We start from the raw sequence: 23,728 nt of genomic DNA on the forward strand, positions 1-23,728 counted from the left end.
TACACATTAAGAACAGATTAGATGAAGAATGCCTTCGCTTCCAAAAACGTTGTGGTGAAAACATTTGATCGGGGTGAATGGAGGTCGTTTTGTTCACTTTGCTGTCATGGTTTCATGGTGAACATTTCAGCAGTCACGCAGTGGGAGTGAGCTCAAATCAGAGCATGTAGAAGAAATGGCCTTCAAATTCAAATTGGACTGCTTTTTGTTGCAATTAAATTTCCAGCTAACATAAAAAAACTTGACAACTACTAATTTTTATAAGTATTATTCATTTGTTATATTTTTTATTTGTTATTTTTCATCAAATTCATATGTATAAACAATCATTTCTAAATTCAGTACAGTAAGTTATAACTTCCCTCAACCGGAACTAACATCTTTCGAAACAATACCAATGCTGCCATCTTGTGGCCAAACAAATCTTTGTTTAATTACAATCAAAATAGGAATAGTCTTATTAACTAAGTTGCTAAAAAATTACACTACCTTGTGAGATGAAATGGAAAAAAAGCATTCCTAAATGCATAATTTAAAGTCATAAAAATTTTGTGCCAAACTGGATAAAATTATAATATTTAGCCCAAAAAAATGGATATTGAAAGAGTGAAACCTTATTGAATTACAGCCAAACCTCTTAAAAACAGCAATCAAGTCCCTAGCTAACATTTTAATCTATTTTGTCTGTATTACCATGGTTGTACATTGAACATGGAGTGTTTTTTTAAATAAAAACAATTTTATTTTGCATATCACAGAAACACAGAATAGAACACAGCGACTGCTTTGGTTGCAAAGATCTTCTATGTGAGAATTTTGGGTGAACTGTATGGAAATGTTCACATTAGGAAGACATATTGCTGACTGAAAACATTCTGGTGGAAACACTTTTGCCCCAGGATTCTTACACAAGCTGACTTTTAGATTTAAGGGAAGGATGAATTTAAAGCTATAAGTCAAACACCTGATTGTTGCTTGTGAGAATACATTTTCCCATGTTAAAAGTGCTTTCTTTTTCAGCAGCTTCTTGTTTTTAATGTATGCTATAATCATCGATTAATCCAGTCAGGTTGAACTAAAACATCTGCTCTCCTCCATGTTTAAAGACAGTAAACAGATAATGCTAACTTTTTAACTGCATTCAATTAAGGAGAGAGTGTTGACAACAGAAACTACCTTTCCATCCACCACAGGATTAAAATTAGCTTGAAGTTGCTTGTTCTACAACTGCTTATTATTGACTTATAGAGTTTGAATTGCACAACGAACTATGTCTTCTGATTTGTGTTTTGTTCTTATAGCAGAGTGATATGGAAAAAAAGTGAGACTAACAACCAGAGTTCCCTATCTACAGGCTATTATGATGACAGTTACTGAAAATAGCATGCTGATAAATGCCTGGGCAAATCAGATTATCACTGGTCTGAACTTAATCAGAATAATTGATTAGAATTCTGTCAGAATTTTAGTACTTCTGATTTTGGCTTACCTTGTGACTTTTCCTACTTGCATATTGCATGTATGTAAATTATCACATACATGCGATAGGGATCATCTTATACATTCATGCCTGAGTTTGGCGTTCAAAGCATAACATCACTTTTAGCTGCCTTGTACTCATGTTTTCTTTTTTTTCCCCACATTTTATTTTTTCAATATATTTCTTAATTTCAGTCCCTGGAAATGAATATGACTGCAGTATGCTATAAGCCTGAGACCAGCAAAAAGAAAGGGTGCAAAAATTATTATCTATGCCCTTCAAACACTACATAATACAAGATGGCTGGAAAAACATGTTTTTAGCGAAGAACCACATGACACAAGATAGTTGATTTATTTTTCTTTTTAACTGTGTTTAATGTTGAACAACAAAAGTTCAAGAAGTGGAGCAGAGATTTTGCTGCCAGAGCGATAAACAGTTATAAAGAGCTTTAATCACCTTTCAAAAGAGTCATCAAAACAACCCAGCTGTTATTCATTTTCACAGTTCTGCCTGAGAAGAAACTTGACTGGAATCATAAGCCATTCCATCCAGATGATACTTTTACAATTTTAAAAAATACATTAAATCACATTATGTACTGAAAATATTTGTCACAATGTTGAGGGTAAAATAACATTTGATTACTGGTAAAAAAACACATAGAATTACACTTACCATCAAGCCAGTACAAAGTTACAACCTATTGTGAAATCCAAACAGGTTTTCAGAGAAACTTCTTCATCTGTCTTCTTCTGACCAGATTCAAATAGCTTCCATTCAGTACAGCAACATATATGGTTTGTTGTTGCCATGAGTGGCTCTGTAGCACATATAAAAGTGGTTCCAGGAATAGATGATTTATTAAACAATTAGAACCGCAACTTCACCCCAATTTAGATTAATTACAAAACAATCATCCCCTGAACTGCACGTCTTAAAACCAGTGTTCAGTTTATACTGTTTGTTCCAGACACAACCAACTTTAAAGTTATTTTGTGAGCAAGATGTACATTTCTTTCTCTCAGCACCAAACTATGGCTCACAGTGAATGCTCATTCTGCAGCAGCGACATGCACTGGAGCCTTTTAGTGAGAAGGGAGGCTTTGTACTAGGGACTATTTTTTATTAGCTTATAAGTATGCATATAAGCTACATTATTTCTGTGTGCTCTAGTAGCCAAGCAATGACATTTTGTTGCCAACACTGTTATGTTTTTGTGCAATGACAATAAAATAAGTCCAAGTCTAATAAATATATTTTCAATCAGCTGTAGTGGGAAAAAAAAACTTTAGGGTTGTTCCTTTGAACTCTTTCAAAGTCACCTTTATAATGATTTGTCCAGCATATCATTCATAAAAATTATGTGAACTAAAATCCTTTCTGCGTTTTTCCAGGTTTTTATTTGAGCTTAGGCTGGTCTCGGCAGGAATAAAACGTTCTTCATACCCTGGTGGGTTTCTGTTCCCTTCATAGGAGTACCATTTGCCTTCAGAGCAACAAACCAGGTGTATTTCTGGGAGCGAAGTGTTGTGTAGCCGTTTGGTTCAATATGTTCCAAGAAGTTACACTCATCATTCACGGTTTCCTGGGAAAAAAGTATGTGCAAACAGCAGCAGTCAGACCATTTGATTCAAGGGTTCAAAGTAAATTCATCTCAATGATTGTACGGATTAATAAAATACGGCAATTTATTTTGTTATGTATATTAGATAAAAATCATTTTCATTTTAAGTACAGTTTTAAAAACGTGTAGATAATTACTTAGATTAAATGGATTCTGATAAGCGTACACTAGAAAAGCCAAAACTCACTCTTCCGCAGAGGTCTCCTTTATCGTTCATGGACAGGTACTTTTCCGATGATTCCCCTTGGATGAGAATAACTCCAACACCCACCGCCTGCAGCTTCATGATTACTGTAACATAATCAACATCACATTTCTGTGTGACTTTTTGTTTCCTTTCCAAGGCTAAATTTTAGAACATAATGTAACAAATGTCTTCCAAAAATGCTGCTTTTGCCCTCATGGAATGCTCCCCCAGACAAATGTGTTCAAAGGGTGAGGAGTTGTGATAAAAATCCCAAATTACTAAGCAGCTTTTACCAGAAATGTATTCTAAAAAGCTTGCACAAGAGATTAAGCTCCCCAGTGGCCACACATACTACAGATTACTTAGAAATGTTATGTTCCATAGTTTATAAGTCATTTTTTATAACTTTTATAGAACTTGTAAAAGTTACTGTTGTGGAAAACTTGTTACTTTCTTGAAGCTTACATGCTAGTTTCACAACGCATTCAATATGCTTTTTTATAGTTTCTAAGTTTTTGTCCTGAAACCTGAAGCTTACTTTTACAGGTTGCTTCCTTGGAAGTTAAAGGAGGATTTTATTGAACTAAAATGCTACTTTACTGAAACAGTCATGGTTCTTATAAAATACTTTTGGGGAATTCACAGGTTACTTCTCTGAAAAGTAGAATTTACTTGTAGAGTCTTTCTGACAGTGAAATGTTACTTTGTTATAATTTACAATTTCTTAAGATTAGATTACGATCACAACACTTAAAGGCTATTTTATCACTAAACTTACAGGCTGTTCTCTGGAACTTACAGGTTGCTTTTTAAAACCTATTGGTTGCATTAGTTGAATTTGTAAATTATTTTAGTGTAATTTATGTTACTTTTCTTTCCACATCTTTCAGATAACTTACATTACTTTCACTAAACTTCCATTTTACTTTACTAAATGATGCACTTTGCTGGAGCCTTCAAGTTACCTTAATGGAGTAATGATTTATCCTTCTACAATGAATAACTTAATGAGACTTTCAGAATTATTTTCCTAAATTTACAGGTAACTTTATTTGAATTTAGAATTTAATTTCCAAGAATATTAAGGCTACTTTCAGGAACTTGCAGGTGGCTAGCCAAATCTTTCAGAGACCTAAGTTGTGTCCGAATTCAAGATCTGCATCCTTCCAAGGCCGTGAAGAAACTAAGACCGGAAGTGGACAGGTTGAGTCTTCACCAACTGTCCCCGCCTCCACCTCACCGTAATTCATGTTGCCTAGCAACGGTGACAGCATGAAGCCTGTGAGCTTCATGCTGTCACAAAAAGAAAAACAAACAACTGAGCTGAAGTTTGTTTTTTAGTTATGCATTACTCCTGATTTCTGTATTATTCTTCATCTTTTGCAGTAAATGTTGTTCCATAGTAAAAAAAAGAAGAAGAAATCAGTTAGTTTGAATCTAAAATGTTCAAACGTGTATTGCACATTTCTACCAGGAATAAATAGCCTATAAGCAAATTATTCATTTTCAAATACAATATAATACTCTCCAAATCTCGGATAAATTATTACAGTTAAATAAAACTAATATGTTTTAAGGCTTCACTTTAATCAATCAAACCGATTTAAATACTTTAGTAGAACAAACAATTTACAACTCGATGTTACCTGCCTGAATAATATCGGTGTTTAACTGGACCGAACCTGCAGCGCCCCCTGGCGGCCGGCGAGGGGAGCTGACATGTCCGATAATGTTTGGGTGAACCGAGACTGACACACTAACATTCTCGCCTGAAAACGTTGTACAAAATCACGTTGTCATTTAAAGTGTAATGAAACAAAAATAATTTCCTACTCTTCGCCTGAACGATGGGACCCGCAATGAATTATGGGATATGGTGGGCCGTGAAGGAGACAAATCTGGGCTGAGGCCGCATGTGAAGGAGAGGCTATGATGTAAGCGACCTACAAATCCGTCCTTCGAAGGATGCAGACCCTGACATTGTTTAAAACGTCTTTGTTATGACAACTTGCCATTAACCAAGGCAAAACCGTTTTTGTCATCACAACTACATTAATCCAGACAAAAAATGTCTTTGTTATGACAACTCGACATGAACCAAGACAAAAACCGTTGTAGTCATGGCAACTTAACATTAATCAAGGCACAAAATGGCTTTGTTGTGACAACTTGATATTAGCCAGTAAATCATAATCTATCATAAATATGCAAATTATCAAGCTTTAAGAAAATGATGTAGCTCTATGTATTAATATTAAATTACTGTCACCTGTTAGTCTTAACTTTCTTCATCCCATTGATCCTGTTATGTCATGTTTATTACAGTGTCGTGTCAGTCTTACGCACACTCCATTAATTAAAGGTTCTCTCTTTTTTCAAGCTCACTCACTTTTGATTTGTCCACCAATGCTTCCAATTTACAAACAACATAATTCAGAAAATATAAAGATTTAAGACAAAGCAATAAATATTGGCTTTGTTCAGAACAAAGTTATCTGATAACTAACTCTGAAACGCAGCTTAAATGACAAAGAATAAACCGATAAATGCATTTTCCTCACTGTATGTGTCATCTTCCTCCCTCACGCCAGACACTGTTCCGTCTTGAGCTATCTTCAGGTGATATCCTCCAGTCTGACAGTAGAGCTTGACTCTTGTGCGTCTCTCCGGAACCGTGCCAAGGTCCTGGTTCTGTTGTAAAGACACAGGCCGACCAATCTCACCACCGCTCTGCTCGGCACCTGGAGGATTACGCCGGAAACATGAAGAGAGGAATGAGCAGCACCCCGCCATGTCTGCTGCTTAATCTGCTGAGTTTTGGAAATGCTCTCCTTTCTCTCCTGCCGAAAACCTGAACCTCTTCTGCTCTTTTTCCCCCCTACTTTTGTTGTTCTAAGTATGAGGATCCAAACTAGACTCAGGCGAGGCTAAGCCCGTTCTCAAACCAAACATAAATTTGAGAATAATTTTCCAATGCCAAACAAAACCAAACAAGAATAAACACTTGTTGCTATGGCGAAAAGTGGCGGTTTCTGATTTGGGCGACGTTGGCAACCGCTAACTCCCTCTTCCTCCCCCCACAACCGGAGGATCTAAATGTCAACAAACTAATAAATGATGCAAAGTATCATCACCCCTCTAACGGTCTCCAGTTAGCCTAGCGGACGCGACATTCACGTACAGAGGTACGTGAATGAAAGTCGGAGTACGAACTCAGGAACGGTAAATAGCTACTGGCCTGAGAGGCGATAAAACTTATGACCGTGAAATGTCGGCCATATTTTCTGCCACGGGAGTTCACCGCGGTGCTGCTATCATCGTTCACATCCCGCAGGGTGCTAATGCTAATGAAGCATCAACAAACCCAGGCGTTTTACGTGGTTGCGGTGAATTTTAATCACGTGAAATTGGCGGACACTCTGCTCAGTCTCTACTAGCATGACACCGTTCCCACGCCGAGAGACACGCTGTGGACTGTACTAACATTAACGGTGAGTACAGAGCTCTTCTTCGCCGCCATCTTGGCCTCTGACCACATCTCAGCCCTGCTGGCGCCAGCATGCCTTCCGCTCACGAAACGGATTAGGGAGTGTTTTTACTACACATTGATAGATCTTCTTAAGGGGGAGAGGGTGAACATGGAGGAACACATCTCCTCTGTTCTGTGTTTTATCTCTAAGTGCGCTGATGATGTCACACCACCAGGGCAGTAGTCTGTCCTCCAAACCAGAAACCCTGGCTGAATGTTGACGTGAGGCCTCTGCTGAAAGCTAGGGATGCTACATCGGCACTCCAAGAAACGAATTCAAGGTCACTTCACCACCAAGACATGTGGAAGGGCATCAAGTGCAACACAGACTACAACATCAGGAATGCACAATACCCCAGGGACTGCTCACTGCCAAGATGCACTCAGTGAGTTCTACACCAGCTTTGAGAATCCTAAAGCCCCCAGCAACAAACTTCTACTACCATCTGGTGAGAAGTCCTTCTGTGTGACCACAGCAGATGTGAGGAAGACCCTTCAGGGAATCAACCCCCATAAAGGGAACTGAGGTACTGTGCACATCAGCTGTCTGAGGTGTTGACAGACATCTTCAACACATCCCTGTCACTGGCACCGGTCCTCTCCCGTTTAAAGACCACCACTATTGTCCCTGTCTCGCAGCGCATCACAGGCCTGAATGACTACCAAACTATAGCCCAAACAACTGTAGTCATGAAGTGCTTCGAGAGGTTAGTCAATGACCCCATCAGAACTTCATCGATGTCACTTTAGACCCTCATCAGTACGCCTACAGGAAGAACCACTACACTGTTGACGCCATCTCATCAGTGGTCCACACAACTGTCACCCACCTGGAGAGCAGAAATTCTGCCATTCTCCTGCTCCTTCTGGATTTCTCCTCAGCCTTCAACACCTTCATCTCACAGACCCTGGTGCAGAAGCTCTTCTCTCTTGGACTGAGTCCCACACTGGGGAACAGGACACTGAACTTCCATGACCAACAGACCTCAGACTGTCTTCTGGCCACAACACCGTCTATTCCCCTATCACTCTCAGCACTAGCTCGCTGCAGGGCTGCATCCTGCGCCCCCTTCTCTTCAATCTGCTGACATGCTACTGCTTGACAAGACTCCCGAGTTCTCATATAGTGAAGTTTGCTGACGACACAGCAGTAGTGGGGCACATCACGAACAATGAGTCCAAATAAGAGGTGGAACATCTGGTACAGTGATGCAGAGACAATTACATGTGCATCAACTTGAAGAAGACCAATGGGATGGACAAGGATCCTCTTCATCCCCTGTACTTTGGAGGAGCAGCAAGTGGTCCATATATGTATGTGTGTGTATAAGTAAATCCATCCATCCATCCATTTTCTGAGCACCCTTCTCCCTAACGGGGTCGGGAGGTGCTGGTGCCTATCTCCAGCTGCATTCCGGGCGAGAGGCGGGATTCACCCTGGACAGGTCACCAGTCTGTCGCATGTGTATAAGTAAATACTTTTAAATACATAAATTAAATGTTAATTTTAATTAATTTATTATTTATTTGTTAGGCTTCTTGATCTGGGATTTGAATCACAAGCAAGCAATTGTGAAATGGTATGACATAAAAAACCATTATTCCTCGCTGGAAAAGTTACAAATTCTGCCATTAATAAATAACAGACCAGGTAGTGGTGATTGTTTGTCAAACCAAATATCCTATAAAAGTTCAATGCATAAGCCACTACTGCACTGAGGTGATATTTTGTATGCAGGCAAAAGAAGTCCAATGTCCAAGACTTGAAAGTGGTCCGAGCCACTTCAAGCCAAGGTTGCATTTTAAGGTTTATTTTTCCATTTGGCGAGCAAATAATAAAGACCAAACTTCTCATTGTTTCCTGCTGCCTCTCCTGCTCTAGGAAAACAAAATAGGCCCCAAACCAGTACTGATGCTTCTAGAAATGCACCCACAGTTCTTCCTGACTAACTTAAAAAGCAAATATAATTTTAAAAAAAGCAATGTAAAAATAAACAGTAAATAATTCAAAATATATAAATTAAACTACGAATACATTTTAACAAAATTCAAAGTAATAAAATAATAAAGAATAAATAGCTTAAACAGACCAGATGGCTTACTAATCCAGAGTTTTGCATGGATGTTGCTAAAACACCCTACATTCTTTATCCTGTTTAAAGGCCACGGTTTCTTGTCTTACCATATCTTTTCCTCAAGAATTTATCCAGTGCAAATGCGTACGCCAAATACAAATAGTTGGGGCTCACTTTCTTTTTATTTATCCTGGAGAACAAAAATCCCAGAGCAGCAGCTATCAAGAACTTTGTCCTGTAAGAACAAAAAACATGGTTGTTGATCCAGTCTGGCAGTGTTACTCCAACAACTCTGGTTCTTTATTACGACTTGTAAAAGAAAGAATCAGGTATTCAGGTATTGCTTCGTCAGAGCCAAGACATTCTGCATTTTGAAAAATGTCTTGGAAGAAAGGAAAGCAGGGAAGTGGGGAAAGAAGAAAGAATGAAAGGCCAGAGCCACAAAAGGAATGTGAAGCCTACCCCTTCACCAAGGAGGTTTTCCCCGAAACAGGACCTGAGGCGCATTAACATGGGATATTTAACATAAGTGCTGCCAGACCAGGACCTTTGGACAGAGTAGCAGCTGGTGATGACGTCAAAAGTCCAACCGACGACCCAGTCAGGATGCCGACGTGTGGGAGGAGAGCTTCAACCTGCGTGTATGTTGATGAGGTCAGGGGGCTTTTGGCTTCAAGTGGTGTAAAGATGTTTGATGTAAAGTGGAGGAAAGTTCAAAAAGCTGTTTATGGAAACAGATGTGTTTTGTTCAGCCTTCAATCATCTGAAGAAGCAGGTTTTAAACTTCTACAATGGCTCTCAAAAGTATGGAGTCGGCTGTTAAGATACCAGGTTCTCTTGATGTAAAACTCAGAACTCGATAAATAATTTTAGTAAATCACAAAAGCTGTTCCTCATATACTGTGATATTTATCAATTATAGTGAATTTTGCTAACCGAAAATATAGCTAAGCTCTTCTGGCTACATTTTTCCTGACACTTGCGCCTTTACGTAAAGCCATAATTTGAAGAGAAATTACAAAATAGTAAACATTTTTCTCAGACTAAAGAGAAATGTTTTTTCATCTATGCTCAGAAATATCTTGTTTCTGTGTTCAAATGTAGTGTAAAGTACTTAATATTTTTCTTTTATCCTGTAATTGATAAAGATTTAATTTCTTTGTTGCTAATTTTTTAATATGGTTGCCCAAATCCCAAAAACTAAAAGAAGAGGAAACTTTATCTGGGTTTAGTTGTTTGAGAAATATCAGTGCCTTATCTCCACATCAGCCTGCTGGACCTGAAAAATAAAAGGTGAAATGCCTTCATGAACTCGAAACACTAAGTTACCCTTTGCTTAGACATCCAGCTTTATTTTGACTTGGGTGACAGAGTCTACATCGACATCAGTAGATAAAAAGTTTGGTAATCCAAAACTCTTATTTCTAATCACATTCTCACTCTGTAACAATCATCTGTCACGTACCTGTGGGAAAGTCACGTGAGTGCCAACATGTCCTCCTTTCTTTTTCTTGTAGTTTGGTTGAAACAAGTTTGTTATCCTTCCGTGCTCTTGAGAAGTGTCTGCTTTTTATATATTAATTTGTATTTGTTCTCAGTCCTTATCTCACTAATATCGCCGGCCCTCCAACAGCATCAGAGGACTCATTTTAACAAGCCAGCGTCAGGACTAAAATTATCCTCTCAGACCACAGAGAGGGGCTGAGAAAGAGTGACACAGGCATCCAGGACACAGTGCTGAGCCAAAATCTGGAAAACAAAAAAGCTTTCTAACTGAGCACTAATGCCTGAGACTAATGCAACTATAAACATTTGATAAAAGAGATGACTGCAGTTCCCTTCTAGAATCCTTTATGGGCTCTCTCCTATGGGATTGGGTCGCATTACAAGGTAATAATTGACTTCACATGCCTGCAGACATTAGGCATTAAATCACTTTGCCGCTCAAATTTATGCATTATAAATTATGTTTTAAATGAGAGGAAATTAAGAAAAGAAACAGCAATAATGAAAATCTTGTGTCACATCAGGAAAATAATTTGCAAATTCGACCCAGTTTTGTTCAGGGCCGTTGGCAGAATTTGAGTTTGGGGCTGATTTTCACCAGCTTCAGAAAAAAAATATTAAAAAGCTGTGATAGTAAGGATGTGACTACAAACATTGAGAGTGCTTTAATAATAATAATAATAATAATAATAAAACCATTCATATTTAAAGTAAGGACTGGTGCAGCCTTTCCTATAATCAATAATCAGAAACTGCTGGATTGCTAGAACAACAGACTCACGGGAGTTACTTTATCCAAAAGAGGTAACACTAGTTACCTCTGTGTGTGTGTGTCACATTACTTCCGGTGTGGATGTGCACGTTACGTTTTTGAACCAGCAGGTGGCAGAACAGGCATCCTAAAAAATGCGTATAGTTGCATATAAATTTATACATTTATATTGATTTATACATTAAAACAATATAAATATATAAATCTCCAACATTTATTTATGACAATACATCAATAAACTTTTATAATTAATTACAATAATTCAGTACTAGATACACCATATGAAACAAATCAAAGCAGAGGTGAAAGTGAAACCTAACCGAGAAAGCGGCCTTTTCCTCTCATAGAGTATAAAGTTTAAGGAGAATAAAGGTTGTAAAGTTTAGCAAGTTAAGAATTAAATGATTACACAGCCTTACCAGTAGTCTTGTATGTCAGAAGGGGAAAATAGTGGTTTCCAGGTTGGCCAAACAAATTCTGATCTGAGTCTTCTTCCACATGTTTGTGTTGTTTCCTATATAGTTTGTGGCAAACTGTAAATGAAAGTAATCAAAGTAAAAAGGTCTGAGTAATGCAAATGCATTTAACCCACTTCAGTTTTTATTTGCAAGAAGAGGCAAAACATATATATATATATATCAAAGTCATGCTTTGTTTTTCTTCCACCTGACCATTTGATAGTTTCTGTGAAATCCCATAAATTGTAAGATGACCAAGTGTCAAGGATGTTTTGTGAGGTGCTTATAATGAAGAAGGAAGAGAAATTGAGATGACTTAAAGCTGTCAAATCCAGAATCTGACATTTTTGTGTTTTGTGTTTGCAAAAAAGAAAGAGAGAAAACTATTTCCTACATAGGAATATAATTTTGATATGTGGATTAAAAACTTAATTTTAAGACATAGTTAGCATGTTCAAAGAGGAGCCTCACTTGCGAAATAAAAGTCAGAAATAGACCATAAGTCAATTGCTTAGCAATTGTTTCAGTCTGTTTTATTAGTCAAGATAAAAACTTACCGGAGCTACTGACAGAAAAAAATGACAAGAGGCCTTGAATATTTAATTAGCTTCATCTTGATAGCCATAAAACATAAGGAGAGGGTTACATTTGCAATTATGCTGATTAGGAGTTTTATTTATGCTGTAAAGATATACTGTGTCTCTGACATATTTTGAGATGAATCAAATGAAGAACCTGATATCATCCACAGATTAATTATGTTATCCATCTAAGCATTGTGAGCCCTGTTTGTGCATAGAATTTAATTTTATAAAGAAAGGCAAAAAAGTTTCAGTTCTTGCAGTACATCAAAGACCAAACTTGTGTTGGATAATAAAACCTCAGACTTAAAGTTAATTTTTCTTGTGTGTTATTAGAGACTCAGACCAGCAGCTGCCAAATCTAAATATAGTTTGCATGTATTGTACCTGATTGCAAACCGGGTAAATCTGGTTTTTGAACCTGCCTACTGCATTTTCGAACATACACAAATAACAGACCACTTCCTGAGTGTGGGTGAACAGTTGAGCAGACTGAGGCAGATGGAGAAATGAGTGAGCAACCAGACGCCAATGTTCTCAGATTTTGGGGAAGGAAGCTGTGCTTCTAAATTTGAACTGTTTTAACACATGAAGCATAAACAAGCTGCGTGTGTCAATGACATATGTGCCATATATTAAAAAAGGGAATTCAAACTTGTGAAGCTTTGAGGAAGCTTGATGAACTACTTTATATTAAGGCAGTTCTTCTGTTCCAGTGCAAGGCAGTTGGCCTTATATAGCCATCTTGTTAAAAACACTTGCTGCAGTTGGATCCCTATGTAATTATATTACAGTTGTTGCCACCTCTGGAAAGCATAACCAGTAACTCGGTCAGAGGCAATGAGGTTTTTATACATATTCTTTGGCTATCTTTGTTTGATTATAAAAATGGTTTGACCATCTGAAACATGTCGGTGAGACAAGCAAAAAATTAATGATCAACACAGTGCTGTGAATTTTTGATAGTAATATAGATATGTCTTAACGTTGTGTAAAACATGCTTTCAACTCTTTTTAGTCAACTAAACAGTCACATATATTTTAACTAAAGGGATATTTTGGTTCCCTGTACAAAAGATCTCCTTTGATTCTTGTTTACTGAAGCAAATATGAATATTTATATATTTTATCTTACAAAACCTGGCAATGAATGGAGACTTTATCTGAGGAAAGTGAAGCCTGCCTGGCTTTAGATGCTGTTCTGTGTTCTTTAATGACTTCTCGTATGAATCGCTTATGTTTTCTCAAAGTGATTTTGGTAGGCAGCAACAGTGGGAAGGTTAACCACTAGCCTATGTTTTCTCTGTTTGTAGGAACATGTTGTTTGCTTCTGTTTTTGAATTTGTTTATTTTGGTGTATTGTGTGATGTTGGTATTGTTGCTTTGGAACAAGAAGATCTTGGGCTTAAATTGGCATGTTGTCCATGTTCAAGTGTGCATTGTTGCCTGGTACTCTGGCTTTCCCCCAATGTCCAAAAATATGCATGATAGGTCAATTATGATGTCTAAACTCTTGTTAGATGTGGGTGTGTTTATAGAAGGTTTTTTGTCCTGAGCTATTGCCAGATAAACTTTTTTTTTTACTGGGTTAAAGTGTGGGTTTAGTTTTTATAGAAATAATATCAACAATGATATATTCTTAGTTCAAACAACACATATTTAGACCAGGTGGCTTAGAACTGCAAAACACAACTGTTTTGTTTGTTTTCAGTGTCAAATTTTTGTCTTTGTAAAGGGGTTTTGTTGCTTTTGGAGACTTGAAACTGTCTGCTGCAAAGAGTTCATCATGGATATTTCACAATGATTTAAAAAACTGTCCTCTAATTAAAAATTTTAACAAACAAAAATATCCTTTATTATTAGTTCTATTTATCACTATAAGAATAATAAAAAAAAATCTATCAACTTAGATATCAGATCGTAATCTGATATCTAAGATCATCTCTTATATATCAGTTGCAGTGCTACATTCTACCAAGAGAGGGCGTTAGAAGTGATGGATTTAGAACCATTAGGCAGAGAAATTCCCTGTTTCCTTTGAAATGACATCAGCGTCTTCTCCGCTATGGCAAGTCATTGGAGTATTTTGCTAAAAGCTCCAGTTAGCTCCGGTCCCGCTAAAAGCAAAGATCGTCTATACCTAAGAGGATGTTCTATCAGATTAAATTAGCTAAAACTTGCCCTTCATCATATGTAAATTGAAACAAACCACCTCAAATATATGTGCATATATTTATCAATCAATCAATCAATCAAATTTTATTTGTATAGCACATTTCAGCAAGGCATTTCAAAGTGCTTTACATCATAAACACAAGAATACAAAGTCATGCAACATATAATAGACAGTACATTGTTACATATTACATTTCAAATGAAACTCTAAACAGGTGTGTTTTTAGTTGCGATTTAAAAGAAGTCAGGGTTTCCACTGTTTTACAGTTGTCTGGAAGTTTGTTCCAAATTTATGAAAACATATTTCCTTTATATGTCTTCTACATGAATGCATTTTAACTGTTTTGGGTTCCCGTTCAGCTCATTGGAGCAGTTGAAACTAATTATTAAAATGACCATTCTGTGAATAAATATACACTGGCAATAAAAGAGTAATACAGTGGGTCACGATGAATAGATTTCTGCAAGAATATTAAGATGAACAGTTGGCTTTACTACAGCCGCTTTTGTAGTGAAAAACTACATTGCTCAAGTTGTATTTGAGCGGTTTTTAGCTTTATGTTACGTAAAGACGTTTGAACCCGGTGTCCTGGTCTTTAAGCCAGAATTTGACACCAAATCCACGATGGTCTGTGCCAACAAGCAAAGAGGAAAAAAACTAATAAAAACTGCACCTGCATAAAGCACTTTGAAGCAATGATATGATGTGATCAGAGGGATATGTGCATAGAAACTTGTTTTTTCTATTATTTTAGCTATATAAAAAAGCTTAATGATGGAGAAACCATTACATGTTGTGAGTTATATGCAATAAAATATCTGTCATATAAAATCACATCTAGAAACATATCTAGACTGAGTCCTCTTTCCTACTTTTCTCTTAGCATTAGAGTAAACAAGTGAAAAACTAAACAATAGCAAATTAGTCAAAACAACCACAATCAGATGTTTTATCTCTTATGTGATGTCACCAGTGGCATGAGCACACAGAATGTTGTTATTGTTAAATATCTTTATTAAACTATAGTTTACAATAGCTAAACAATCAAACCACCCACCCACAATTGTCCTTTTGGCGTAACACAACATTTATAGTAAGTTCAACAATGAACTGCCTTAGTGGAAAAGTCTGAAAAGTAGGGGAGTGGATAATCAAAAGAATGGTGTACAGTAAAATCGCTTATAAAATCGTATTCAAAAACTTGACCAGAGTGAGTGCTCTTTATATTTTTATTATCTGCGCTTCGGAGAATCCCACGTGCGCCCGCCCCATTGGTGACGCTCTCCATTCCATGTGTCCCATTGGACAGAATGGACGTCAATCGGGGGATTATCCGCGTTGGAGTAGGTTTCTGGTCGTCTGCGGGGATGTGCTGATTCTGAACGGGCTTGTTTTAAAGCCGCCCAGTAGAGAACGTGTAGCTCCACGGTAGGAGCTGCTGGGAGCTGGAGCAGAGCTTTGTTTTTTTTCCTCTCCCTTCATCCCTTCTGGGAAGCTTTTTTTTTTAAATCAAAACGTCCTGGTCGAGAGGAATGTAGCACCAGTTTTACCTGAGACTGGATACCTTTGCGTTTCAGCGCACCAAGCTCCTTTATCTGGGACGTTTTATTTCATTTTATTTTATTTTGTTGGATAAATAAGAGAGCTCCTGCTGGTGCGTACAATTCAAAATAAATAGGGTTATGTAGGGACAGCTTCCTGGAACTGCTGTTTTACATGTTGCAATTGTATTTTCCATCATTGCGGAGGCAGTAGAAGTAGTAGTGTTAGCTCCCACCCTCCTGCTTCACTTCTTTTTCCTCTTTTCTCCGCTGGTTCCGAGTTGTTTTTTGTTTCTTTGGTTAGAGGATCAGTAGAAGATGGGACTACCCGCTCTGGAGTTTAGCGACTGCTACCTGGACAGCCCGCAGTTCAGGGACAGGCTCAAGTCCCACGAACTGGAGCTGGACAAAACCAACAAGTTCATCAAGGAGCTGATTAAAGACGGCAAAGCGCTGATCCAGGCTCTGAAATGTAAGTAAAGCTGGACAGGTGTACGTGTGCAGTTTGAACGGGACTGATGGAAACAGCTGATTTAAAGCAAAGAAATAAACAAAAACACATGTCCAAAAGGTTCCTGACAGCGCGCATGTCATTTATAAACAAGCATACTTGCGTCTATTGTAACCTTGGTAAAAATTATTGAAATATTAATTTGTTTTGTAGCATATTAAGCCAGTCTAGGAGAACATCAATATGTAATATTAATATTTATTCCCAGCAATTTATCTGCTCATATAACAAAGTTAGAAGAGCTAGCTACAGTCTGGTACGGATTTCCATGGTGATTTTTTTGTAATGTATATTGAAATGTAAAACAATGGGTAACTTTGCTTTTAGTTAAAAGGGTTATATTTTGTAAAATTAACTTTTATGAGCTTTACATCATGTTGTGATGTTATTCACTCATCAAAAACTCCTCCTTGATTCTTTAATGCTTATTTGAGAAATCCTTTAATATCCAATGGCAACCATAAAGTTGTACAAAACGTCTGGGTGGACCGAGCTCCACCTTTGAGACACAATGCCTCCTGGGTGCTGCAATCCAAACCTCCACCCCACAAATCTCCCAGTTAGCTCCTTCAGACTAGCCAGCAACAATTGGCTAACACCCGGTGGAACTGCAGGTCAGCTGAGCTCATTACACCAGCTACTTCTCAGTGAAATACTGCTAAAAATGTTGTTAAACGATTCATTTCAGCAAGAGCAGGATTTTTAAAGACACTGGCATTAAATTACAAAATCAAATTTCTTTTAGGTATTGTTTGATACTTCTATCACTGCTCCTAATATGTTATCCATTATTCTATTTTCATATTATCTAACATTTTTATAATATTTTCCAACATTTTCCTAGTTCAAGTTTTATGGCAGGCCTAACCAACCATTTTTAGTACTTACTTGAGTAAATACTTTTAGTGGGTGAAGGCGGTAGATGTGGGTACAATCTGGTAGCCACATCTACCAGATCATAGCTATGGCTATAATCATCAGTCTGTGAATGTATGCGTAAATGGAAATGACTGATTTCATGTAAAGCATCTTTGAGTGTCCTACTAAAATCGCAACAGAAGTCTGATTTCATTTGATTTAGATACTTATTATAGCCTTTTGCTATTATGCTTTTAGAGTAACACAAGTAAAACACGCTGGTATTAGTAGGTTAATTAGTCAGGCTATCTGCTCACAAAGCTAGCCTGCAGTCTGATGCTTAACAGTTATCCTGCTTGTATGTTATTAAATGTTTTAAAACAGTGTTAGGTGAATAAAAGTGATTGAGACCGTGACATGCAACATGTGCAACATCTAACTTCATAACTGTTTTTGACAAGCTTTTCATGTTTACATTTCTAATGCTAACATATAAATGGATTTATCCGATCAGATTACGTTTCCTGGCTGATATAAAACTTGGTGTCAGTTTTTGTTCAATTCTCTTACTATAAGCTGAGACTTTTTCTCCCAATTGACAATGAACATACTTACTTTAAGGATGATCTGATTTAACAGTTAAAACTTTATATATTTTCTAAGTTATATTATGCTACTTAAGCTGTAAAGCAGATTTTTAGGGTTTTTGCACATCAACACATCAATTGTGCCAATGAGTTTGTTCCTGTACGTGTTACTGATGACGGACATAACAGGAACAGTTGAGATCAGGCTGATTTGACTGTACAGTGCATAGTGTGCTCTCAAGCTGTCAGCACGTTTGTCCCTTTCGGCTTGTATTATTACGGGGCATTCAGGGAGACTGTTCGCTTTCATCTGAACTGATGAGTGCTGGCATTTATGTTGGTATGCTAATGGCTGTGCTGTCCGCTTTATGCTGATAAAAGCTGATTGCTGAAATACAGTTGAATATTATTTTCAAAAACTTCACGTTTTAATTTTCAGGAAAATTGCAGCATGATTTTAATATTTTTGCTGCACTTGTTTTGATATTTGTGTATGAGTTGATAATTCAGTGACTGTTGTGGAAGAAATGAAAATAAAACAGTGCTGTCACTCTGGAAAAGTGCATTTGAATAAATACAAATGTCTCATATGAAACTCAGTCATTGCTTTTATTTTTATATAACACGATGTGAAGCAGGGCTAATACTTTACATGAATTACTTTGTAAAAACATTATCTCTATTGATATGAATACCTTCTTTACTTTACACTATTGTCATCAATTCATTATCTAATAATAACATATTGATCATTTAATGTTTTCTGTGTTTTGATTTCAAAGTCCTTTACTGTTCCGTTTTCAGAGTCAGAGTTTATAGGATCTACTTTCAGCTTCCACTACAACCAGCGACCTGTCCAGGGTGTTTCCTTCAGAAAATAGCAGTCAAAGCTGTCTAGCAAAATGCGATTAAACCCTCTTATATTTATGTTTTGTTATTCTCTTTACATAATATTCTTTTAGCACTTAAGAAAATGAGCTAACAGTATGGATTGTGCCTCCAGGACAGATTCTGCGGTGACATTCCCAAAGAGAACTACTGTTGCTACTAGCTTTATAAGGTTTATACAACTAGCAGCTAGCGCTTTCCTGCCTCACTGTTTGCATGCAGAGAAGCAGCATTCAGCTTCTATGCACCACAAATCTGGAACAAACTTCCAGAAAACTGTCAAGCAGCTGAAACACTGACTTCCTTTAAATATCGACTAAAAACCCACCGGTTATTGGAGTTGTATTTAAAACGTAATCAATTACGAATTTAATGATGGCATTTGACTTAATGTCATGTTTTGATTGTTGATTCTATGTTGTTTTTGTGTTCATGATTTAAAGTACTTTGAAATGCCTTGCTGCTGAAATGTGCTATACAAATAAAATTTGATTGATTGATTGATTTGATATAAAACTGTAGCGACAGTTAGCATTCTCCTGAATTGCAGCATATTTTCAATTTTAAAAGCTACTTTAATAAATATTATGGAAAAATAATCCTGTGGTTTATTGTGAAGTGACCTTGTTTTTTTGGAGTGACCAAATCCTAGAATATCACTAGTGTCAGAAAATCACATTTAAAATCACATTAAAAATGTAATGTTCTTTGTTTTATGCCAATGTTACTCATCTGTTTGCTTTAAGTCAGCTGGATTTACTTCAGAGTTTGTGAAGTGGATTTTATTTTGAGGGACTGTGAGGATAATGAGAGACTGGAACGAGGGACTGTTTTCTCATGCAATGTGTTGCCAGAGAACTATTGGCAAAACTCATAAAGTTCATTAGACAAATGAAGTTTTCAAAATTTCAAAATATTGTATGACACACAGATGACATTTGGACCGTTTAAGTGGTTCATGTTATATCTTCACATTCACATTACTTTGCTCCTGTTAATTTAATAAAAGAAACAACTGGAGTTGTGGGATGTTGCTTTAGACTCAGAAGGGACTAGCTCAACACCATTCACTGCACAGCCAACATTACTATATATTTTTCTGTTCAGATCACTTTTAAAACAGAGATTTTCTATGTCAGTAGTTGCTTCCTCATTAAATATAGTAACATAAAAATTCTCAGACTCAAGTAATTTTTAAGTTGCAAAAGTTCCAAACAACTTTATATTCAGCTTATGTTTCAAGACTCAGTTCTTGACCAAAACCCAAAATTTGGGACTTGAGTCTCATGAACCAACTGCAGCTCAGCAATGAGGCCTGCATCAGACTACAGAAGGCCTTTTTCAGTGATTAGAGTCTTGTACTTGTAAAACTTGTAAACAATGTTATAGTTGAGATCCAGTAAATGGAAATCTTGCCTCTATGTTTCTTTCTTTATGTGCAACTTGAACTTTTAACCCGTTATATCAGCAACAGCTGTGCCATGCTTTGTTAAAGTAGCATGAATGCTCTGTCACTACCAATCTGCTCAGTTTAGTTTGCAGCTATTAAACACTATACTTGTTTTGTACCAAAAAGCTGGACCACACAAAGGATGATCTGATTTCTTGAGGTCCTTCTGCAAGATGTTGGAGCCAGTCTGACTTCTTACACCTCCACCTCCTCTGCCACTGAGCAGATACATGACTATTTAAATAGCGAAGGACAGTTTCTTGTGTCTATGAAGGCTTTCACTTGTGTTTTTATTCTGAATTAAACATTTAAAAACTGGAACCGACTATTACCATGTGCCATAAAGCATAGTACTTCTGCTCTATGTTCAATTGATTAACATGTTTTCTGTTAAGATCACAAAACATTTTGTAAGGTCAAACTGCTGTTATAAATGTTTTGAATTGTGCAGAAACCATAGAAATATATTATTTATTATTTTATAGACTTGAACCTCTATAGGAATTTACAAAGTAAACTTTTTTCTAGAAGAGAGAAACATAAAGTAGTAAAAAGCCTGTAAAAGATAAGCTTTTAGAGTGATGGCGCTGCCTCCTTGGGTTTTGTTACCAAAGATTATTGCAGATAAGTGTCAAGTATGATGAGAAACATGAAACTTCTTTAAAAAGCTGTTTTGACAAGTCATTACTCATGAGTGTGACTTTTTGAATGCAGCCTAATTTCACACATTCATCCACTGCACATATATAGCAGCTCCATCCTGTTTCTGTGGGTTGAACTGGTTGCTTTACTGTTGCAGCTACAGAGGGTAGCTTGTCACAAGTTGTCAGCACACAAACTCAGGCTCTTGAGTTAAGAATTTTTAAACATTCAAAAATGTAAATAAAAAAATTTCTACATGTATGAAAGTTTTGTATTAATATGTACTTGCATGTCTATGTGTTGACAGACTGACAAACACAGCTTGTCATTATGGAGGTTGTAAATGTGTAGATCACTACTCCACCTCGAACATGACACGACTTAATCGGCCAAATAAACCCTAATTACCAGCCTGACATTCTGGTGCCTTTTGGAAACAAGAAACTGAGTTTACATGACTTTACAAAACTCAAAAGGTTGGAATGTTTTCAGTCTGTCAGAAAGCATCTCTCAGACTTCTTTTCTTTGATATTGATGTCAACAACATTCTTGAAATTGAGTTTTTATCTTGCAAAATTCTGACTGAAATTTTGATTTTTTAAAGCATTTGTTTTATACAAAAAACCAAAATTTTTATGTCAAACACTGGCATAAATGTGTTAATGCAGTTTTTATTGTGTTTAGTCATGAGGATAAGTGCAAAGAAAAACAGCAGTGTTCCTCCATGGTTACATATATTTGGCAGAAATTTGTTGGACCAACAAATAGTGCTTGAATTGGTCAAGATGGAAAGATGCTAAAAACTTGAAGTCATGGCCTTTTTCCTGTTTATTTTTTAACAACACCGCTAACAACCCCCCCTCCCAAAAAAAAAAAACAAACAAAAAAACACATTTTGGATTATATTTACCCACGGGGACAATACAGGCTGAACATTTTGAGACAACAACTCCCTCAGCCCATGGTTCCATAGTAAGACTGACCTGACCTGGGGCTTGATCCTCTAAAGCCCATGCATTGCCCAGGCATGTGCTGTGTGCTTTGGCACTGGTTTAAGAACATCTTCCCATCCATCATCGTCTTGATAGTGGTACTGCTTTGAAGCAATTACTTAACATCAAATAAGATCTTAAAGTGGTCATAACAACCTCACAAACAAGCTGCTGGATGACTGAGGGCTTGTGTGTAATGGTCCTAGAAAAGGAGAGGTGGAAATTCCCTGAAACACACCGCGGTGCTGCAAGTTTCTCTGATTCTTTGCTTTTTTTCTGTAACTCTGTCTTTACATATCTGTAGCCACCCACACTGTTGTTGGAGGGCTGTAGGAAAGGCAATGGGAGTCATTCAGTGGCTCAGCTGTCAACAAGACTGATAGATGAGGGTCATAGACATACAAACACAAAACACCAAAACTAATTCTCTAACAGAGCCTGAGTGAACCTCTTTTTAAAATGTTCGGAGAAAAGGCGGAGTATGTGCCGCTGGGCTAAAGGAAGAAAAAGTGTCTCTGGGAAAGAAAAGAAGAAGAGAGGGTGTTGTTGTCATTCATGCTGCTCATGGAGGAGATCTGAGCGGAGCTATCTAGGTTGTGGATCTGAGTGAAGCAATGAAAAGAATGGGGGCAGAAAATTGAGCTGTGGTGTCCCTAAATCTGAATTCTGAACGTGTCACACGGGAGAATAGCGTCCATATTTTCACTTTTTGTACATATTTATCATTTTGTCTGCAGTTTTGCTCCAGACCTCCAGATCTGGATGAAGAGAATATGTTTATGTTCATTCTTTTGTTCTTTTCATAGATATATAAATTGCATCGCAGTGGGGGTTGGGGGTCTTGCTGTGGTTGTTAGGTAGAATACGAGAGGGAAATTAGGGCATGACTTGCCTCAGCTCTTTTGCTTTTGTTGTCTCGCTTTTTGTTGCAGTAGATTCTCAGTCATGGTTTGAAACACGTGCAGCGACACGCCCTGCATTTTTTTTTTCATTCAGTCCTCTTAAAGCAGGATTCTCAGTCATATTGACACAGTTTTATTTGGGTGGCTAATGCTGGGTCTAACAAAAGTCTAACACAGCAACGATTTTAAAAGGGAGAGGAACCCGCATCGCATTCTTCTCACTAAAAATAGACTAAAACATTTCACTAGACAATGAAAATGAATCAACCTTCAAAGCTGTATGCCTTTCTGTTAACAAGGCAGATTTGCAAAAAACTGTAGTGTTTCAGATTTACTGTGAAAAAAATCGGCCTACTTGGTTCGCTTGACTAAAATTATGCATGTTTGGTTAATTTTTTCGGCAGGGGAAAAACCCCCAATGCATTTTACATGAAATTTTTTAAAAAGTGTACATTCATGGCCCTTTAAACTTTCAGCTTGACAGTTTTACCTGCGTGGCAACAAGTTTTGACAGTAAAACAAAGCAGCCTATTATTGTGAAATTGACTGAAAAATGCATGTTTTTCAATATATTATTGAAAATCTAAATCTAAAAAAATGTGCTGTGCATTAGTACAGATTTAGTTTAGATTTAAATATTAAATCAATATTTAATATTTACAGAAATCAGTCAATCTGACTGAACATAAAGTCAGACTTTATGATCTAAGAACCACCCATCAAGTTGCCATTTCAGGTTCAGTTTAGCTTTCTCAAACATTGCCACATTATTGCACATTACTCCCTTCGCTCAGAAATAGAAATAATTTTATTGGAAATAAAAATCTAATGCATGCTAGAAATTACTTTGATACTGAATCCCCCCATTAGAGATGCTTAAGTAATTAATTGCACCAAACTGCACAAGCTAACTTACTTTTTGCTGATAAAGTATGTGGAAACTAAGATTAAAAACTGATGAAGCTC

General features: G+C 37.0%; 2 protein-coding genes across 3 annotated transcripts in view; one reads left to right on the plus strand and one right to left on the minus strand.

Annotated features, from left to right (window-relative positions):
• Positions 1-1,827: 1,827 nt before the first annotated feature.
• Positions 1,828-6,324, minus strand: LOC129373597 (putative fibroblast growth factor 1). Its single transcript, XM_055051610.1, has 3 exons — positions 5,856-6,324; positions 3,295-3,398; positions 1,828-3,068 (listed from the first exon to the last, which is right to left on the minus strand). The coding sequence occupies exons 1-3, from the start codon at positions 6,085-6,087 to the stop codon at positions 2,892-2,894; spliced, it is 513 nt and encodes a 170-aa protein (XP_054907585.1). The 5' UTR covers positions 6,088-6,324; the 3' UTR covers positions 1,828-2,891.
• A 39-nt stretch (positions 6,325-6,363) lies between these two features.
• Positions 6,364-23,728, plus strand: part of LOC129373594 (rho GTPase-activating protein 26-like) — a 76,893-nt gene continuing 59,528 nt past the window's right edge. The window contains exons 1-2 of one of the 2 annotated variants that reach the window (XM_055051606.1): positions 6,364-6,785; positions 16,237-16,404. In XM_055051606.1, the coding sequence (XP_054907581.1) occupies positions 16,251-16,404 (154 nt within the window). In that variant the 5' untranslated portion in view covers positions 6,364-6,785; positions 16,237-16,250. Of the gene's footprint in view, positions 6,786-15,766; positions 16,046-16,236; positions 16,405-23,728 lie in introns of those variants that run through there. The other variant, XM_055051605.1, reaches the window with a different exon arrangement.

Source organism: Poeciliopsis prolifica, unplaced genomic scaffold (assembly GCF_027474105.1).
Source record: "Poeciliopsis prolifica strain line A6 unplaced genomic scaffold, Auburn_PproV2 SCAFFOLD033, whole genome shotgun sequence".
Taxonomy (NCBI): Eukaryota; Metazoa; Chordata; class Actinopteri; order Cyprinodontiformes; family Poeciliidae; genus Poeciliopsis; species Poeciliopsis prolifica.

What these genes read in the sequence shown, in the direction of transcription:
- LOC129373597 (XM_055051610.1), bottom strand. Translation starts at nt 6,087, where the DNA reads ATGGCGGGGTGCTGCTCATTCCTCTCTTCATGTTTCCGGCGTAATCCT. An exon ending in GGAGGAAGATGACACATACA is followed by an intron (nt 3,399 to 5,855) that starts GTGAGGAAAATG and finishes ATTATGTTACAG; the next exon opens with TAATCATGAAGCTGCAGGCG. An exon ending in AAGGAGACCTCTGCGGAAGA is followed by an intron (nt 3,069 to 3,294) that starts GTGAGTTTTGGC and finishes CTTTTTTCCCAG; the next exon opens with GAAACCGTGAATGATGAGTG.